This window comes from Nothobranchius furzeri, chromosome 12, assembly GCF_043380555.1.
Source record: "Nothobranchius furzeri strain GRZ-AD chromosome 12, NfurGRZ-RIMD1, whole genome shotgun sequence".
Lineage (NCBI taxonomy): Eukaryota > Metazoa > Chordata > Actinopteri > Cyprinodontiformes > Nothobranchiidae > Nothobranchius > Nothobranchius furzeri.
The window spans coordinates 46,259,383-46,265,107 of record NC_091752.1 but is presented as its reverse complement, the minus strand read 5'-3'; the positions used below and the strand labels follow the sequence as shown (position 1 = coordinate 46,265,107).

Genomic DNA, 5,725 nt, shown 5'->3' with positions numbered 1-5,725 from the left:
GTTGTATTGCTTAAATTATATCAAAGTACATGATGAGACCATCACTTTTACAGATTTCTGAAAAATCCGGAAAGATACTTTAACTGTGTTATTTCATAGCTGCTTCTAACAGATTTTACCACTAAATTAATCCGTTTTTGTTGGACTGTCAATGAAGCTAAGCAAAACTTTACTTGATACTTTGGTGTTCATTTCTTTTAGATTTATAATACTTGTATTAAACTTAGTGTGGAAAATAGCTTTGCTGTAACTGTGTGCATCTATATATGTACATTAAGATCCATTAACTCTCCAAGTTAATTGTGAACCCTTTTTAATTTTATCAGATACTGCATTTGACATTAACTATAAAGATAACAATTTCATCAGTATACTGGTATATAGTTTGATTATTGTTTTTGTTGTTTCAGTCTTAAATTCAGAAGAGGCCTTCAGCAGATACCTACTGGTTATAGGGGCTGTTAATGAGAGAACAGAAACTAAGGTTGCTTCTGACCAGCAAGTCAATGTGAACCAAAAAAACATTGCTGGCTTTTCAACAATCGCAGAGTTGAAGGCCATTGATGGGGAGACGAGCTCTGTGCAACAATGGACAAACGCTGGTGAAGGTTCTCAGTCATCCAGGTCATGGCAATCAAAGGAGGTTCAAATGAAGGAAACTGGACTTCTTTGGTTTCTTGAACAGTGAGTCTTCTTAATTGGTGAGTCATTAGGAGTGTTTACTTCGGGGCCACAAAAAGCTTAGGAAATGGTAATTTACTGGTTTGATAATGATTAGTTAGTCATTAAGAGTATTACCTATATTCCCGTAGAGCTATTACTGAACAAGAAACAGTTAGGCAAACAGGAAATAAGAGGTTTTACCAAAATGGTACCATTGTCCAGCCGGCTGATCAGACCCCGTTATTGGAAAGAGCTATAATACTCATCATAAAGGAGTAAATGATGAATCACCAGCTGGCCAATCATTGATGAGTCATTAGTTTTTGATTCGGTATTAATGACTGACCAAACATTAAGTAATCATTCATGAATCATCAGCTAAAAATAGGTTAAGGGCTGGGTATAAAGCTTAGGTAGCCATTATTGAATCATAAGTGGGTGATTAAGTATTTATTGATTTTATGAATTACCAACCATTAAGAAAGCATTACCTAATCATTCAGGAATCATCAGCTAATAAATCAACCATGGAGTGGTTGTGAAGCTTAGGTAATCATTAGTTACTCATTAAATCCTGATTCCTTTACCATTAGTTACTCATTAGGTAAGCCAATTTTATGACCATTATTGAAAAATTATTTACTTTTATTTAATGGCCTGTTTTGCTTTTCATCACATTTTTTTTATATTTTATCTGCCAACCTGCTTATCAGTCAGTGGGCGGGACTAATGCTGATAAAACATGACAGACTTCTAATGAGCTGACCAAAGACATTTTAAAGAGCCAGTCACTCTCAAATCAACAACTGTTTGCTGATTATATTATAGCTGAGTGACTAATAGTGCTGCAGACATGGGTTATTTGGGACATTTTAGTTTATCTTATTTAAAATAAAAACATTCTACCTGCATTATAAGGATCATCCCAGTCCCTGTCCCCAGGGGAGGGGTTTTTTAGAGTGCCGTCAGTCACTGCCACAGCGCCGCCCTCACGGTCCGCCTGGCAACGCCTCCTATTGGTGCATTTTCCAAACAGGAAGTGTGGGGTGAGTAAAGCCGGGCATATACTGTATGACTTTTTCACTTTTTGAGCCGATTTTCCTCCTGTGCAAGAATCTACAAGATCGGGGCAAGTTTTGCGCTGAGTGTCGTGTATTAGGCGATTAAGACTACGTGAACATCTACCAATCAGCAATCGTAAGCTCACGCAAATTTCTGGCGTGTTTGATATTTTGCTCGTTCCTCGTGAGGGTATCGCACTGTTGAAGCGGCGCTGCGAGCAGCTGCGATCCAAAGAGTACCAGAACCGCTCACGGCGCATGCGCAAACATGCAAGCAATGTCCCTAACACACGTTGGTCGTTTTTACTTATACACTCTTTTTTTTTTACACACAATGACAAGGATTGTCAAGAAAGCGTGTTTATGTCAATGTAAACTTATAAAACATTGATTTACTTTCTTTCTTTTGTCTTCCTCCTCCAACCCTCATAAATCTCCATGTGTCCTACAGCCATCCCGAAGGATAACAGACATCAATGACAACACAATAAAAAGTCTGGCATGCTTTGTAAAAACTGCTATTTTTAGCATATTTTTAGGTCTGATGTGTTGCTACCAGACATACAGTGTGAGCACATGACTCATGAGATTTGCTCTGCGGGGAAGTTTGAGCTGAAGCTGAACGCTACGAGAGAAAAGGTTGCAGTGTCCGCCCAGCTTAAGACTGGTAGGGGGGACTTAATCTCAACTGCTAACAGATTAAATAGAATAATGAGTTTTTGACCACTATTTTGTGCTAAAACAGAAATAAAGTTAGGATTTTTTGCACTGTTTGATACAGATGACTGTAGTATATTTATAGGGAGCCTACGTCACATCCATCTACTTCTGGTCCGCAGGTCTCCTACCAACCAAAAAAAAAGAACAGGAGTCTTTTCTAATCCTGTTTTGTGCCATAGATTTCACAAATCCGTGAATTTTAAAGACACACTTTGATAGCAAGAAAGAGTTTGTTTTTGAACAGTAGCAAAAGTTGTTTTAGGTTTTTGTGTGAAAAGACGAAGTGAACTATAAATGCTCATCTCACCATATTTACACCATCAAACCAGACACGGAGAAGAAAAATGGCTGTGAACTTAGTAAGCTTCACATCCTTCTTCCAGGATGAAAGGAACATTAAACATGGAGAAAACCACTATAAACCTGGCCATTTGGAAAGCAGACCAGAAAATAATCCCATTAAATAGTTATAGCCCCATTCAATTCTATTCCAGTCAAATTATTTATCAAGTGCCGAATTAAGACAAACATTCCAATACAGTTCACCAATCAGCAAAAACTTTCCTATAAAAGGAACCCAGCACGTTGCATCAAGTCACTGACTGGTTTAAGAGTCTTTACAGCAATCCTCATAAGCAAGCATATAGCGACAGTGGAGAGGAAAACAACCTTTCAACAGGAAGAAACCTCCAGAGAATCCTGGCTCAGTATAAGCAGCCATCCACCACGACTCACTGGGGATCGAGAAGACAGAGCAGACACACACACACACACACACACACACACACACACACACACACACACACACACACACACACACACACACACACACACACACACACACACACACACACACACACACACACACACACACACACACACACACACACACTTAGTCTCCAGCACAAAGTAAATATGACGTGTTGTGTTGAATTGCATTACCCTAAGTCAACCTACCTAGGGCATCCCCTACCTCTTCTAATGGAGTTCGGAACCAGCTCATCATGACTCAACAAGGATTTTATTTGTCACCCAAATCAAGCCAGGTGAGTGGGTGGGGCTTCTAGTGGGAAATCAGAGTTTTGTTTGCAGAAACACAGTGTAGCTACCGATAAATAATAAAAGCTTCACTATTAAAAGCACATGAAGGAGTCTATCTGAAGGAGGTGGACTTTCTGTCTCATCCTGGTTGTCAGTCAGCCGTTCCTGAGCTATAATCAATCTGTTGCACCTGCCCTGGCATCAGAGCATTGCTCTCCAGCTCTGTCACTGAAGCCATTGGTGAAACTGTGTCCAAGGAAATCTCTGCATTGTCCTGGAGTTGGACTGCAACTGGAAGCAGCATCAGCCTGTCCTGGCTTAGGGAACCATTGGATATGTTGGACTCCTCTTCAAACTGTGCACTCATGTCCTCCAGGCAGTCAGAACCCATGCTCAGATTGCGAGGACACTGCTGTGGCTGGACAGGAACTGGCGCCTCCTTGTGGAGAGTGGTGTCATGGTGGTAAGACACCAGCTCATTGCTGAAGTTCACAGCCTCCACCGTGTTGTTGGAGCAGATGCGGTTACAGCCCAGAATCATGACAAAGGCTCGACGGAAGTCTGCGTTAAACGCATAGATGATCGGGTTGAGGGATGAGTTGGCCCACCCGAACCAGACAAAAATGGTGAAGGTGGTGTCGCTGACACATGGGGGGTCACAGAAAGGCACAGTGCAGTTCAGGACAAAGAACGGCAACCAGCAAAACACAAACACCCCCATTATGATCGAAAGAGTCTTTAGAACTTTGGTTTCCTTCTTGAATGATGACCTTAAGGAGGCCTCATCACTGGTCCGGTTCTGCTGCTGGTTGCTGTTCACACCATGACCTTGGAACTGGGCCTGCTCCGCTGCCCGTTCCAATGATGCGATGCGACGGATTTGGGTCTGAGCAATGCGATAGATCCGAGTGTAGGTAGCAAGCATTATCACCACAGGGATGTAAAAGCTGATGAGGGAGGAGGAGATGGCATAGGTTCTGTTCAAATTGGCAACACAGCTCATGGACGCCATGGTGCTGGTGTTGTTGAAGTTCCTGGCCAGCACCAATCCCACCAATTCTTCCTCCTCAGCCCGGTGCCAGTTCATCTGGACCGGGATGAAGGAGATGAGAATGGACAGGGTCCACGCCACTCCGATCATCACAAAGGCGACCCGGTGGGTCATTTTTCTCTCATACCTGAAGGGACTGGCGATGGCCCAGTACCGGTCCACGCTGATCATACACAGGTTGAGGATGGAGGCAGTGGAGCACATGATGTCAAAGGTGATCCAGACGTCACAAAATCCTCCAAACAGCCAGGTGTTGGTAACCTCTGTGATGGCCTCCCACGGCATCACCAGAACCGCCACGAACAGGTCGGACACCGCCAGCGAAATCACGAAGAAGTTGGTCACTTTGGACCGCAGGTGGCGGAACTTGATCACAGCCGCGCACACGAGCGTGTTCCCGAGCAGCGTGGACACGATGAGCAGGAACAGGAAGCAGCCCAAGAAGATGCGCAGTCCTCCACCTTCTCCTCCATCCTCCTCTTCCGCCCTGTCCATCCCGTCCAGTTCCGACAGAACATCCGTTAAATTAATCCACACACTGTAGTTGTCCATTCTTTTATCACAGGATAAAACTAGATTAGCGCTATTAGAGGGTTTAATCCCTGTTGCGCCTCAGCCCGGATCACAAATTTATCTGGATAAATGGAAAATCAGGCTTCCTCGGTCTTCCGAACCCCCCAGGTGAGACATCTACAGAAACACTAACCGTCCGCTAGTCCGCAGCAGCAGAACCCCGCTGGTTCTGATGGGAACCAGATTGTGTTTGGAGCCGCTGTCAGTGAGAGGGTCACGCCTCTGCGCTGCGCGCGCGTTACCTGCGTTACCTGGAATAAACTCCAAGCAGCCGCTCCGTCCCTGTCTGAGTCTGGACTTGAACCATCCACAACCCCCTGTCCAGTGCGCACTGAGGACGCACCTCCTCCTAAGAGTTTATTAGACCAACATTATTTTATGCATAAAGAATGCCCCAAGAGGAGCGACTGGGACAGATGTATTTTTTTTTTTACTGAAAACTGATTTATTAAGCATCAGTGAGGAGGTGATGGAGGAGCCAGCAGGATTAGGAGACACACGCTCCTCTCCAGGAGGAGTAATAATGCCACATCAGCCTGAATTCAGCTCCAGAACCAGCTGTGGGCTTTAGAAATGTATTTTATAGAACATGAGGTGCAGCAGCTAAGAAGTCACA

The 5,725-nt window shown here is 43.8% G+C and overlaps 1 protein-coding gene across 1 annotated transcript; it reads right to left on the bottom strand.

Annotated features, from left to right (window-relative positions):
- Window positions 1-3,416: 3,416 nt before the first annotated feature.
- Window positions 3,417-5,387, bottom strand: LOC107373706 (D(1) dopamine receptor-like). Its single transcript, XM_015941851.3, has one exon. It carries the CDS (start codon window positions 5,086-5,088, stop codon window positions 3,637-3,639), a length of 1,452 nt encoding a protein of 483 aa, XP_015797337.3. The 5' UTR covers window positions 5,089-5,387; the 3' UTR covers window positions 3,417-3,636.
- Window positions 5,388-5,725: the final 338 nt, after the last annotated feature.

What these genes read in the sequence shown, in the direction of transcription:
- LOC107373706 (XM_015941851.3), bottom strand. Translation starts at nt 5,088, where the DNA reads ATGGACAACTACAGTGTGTGGATTAATTTAACGGATGTTCTGTCGGAA.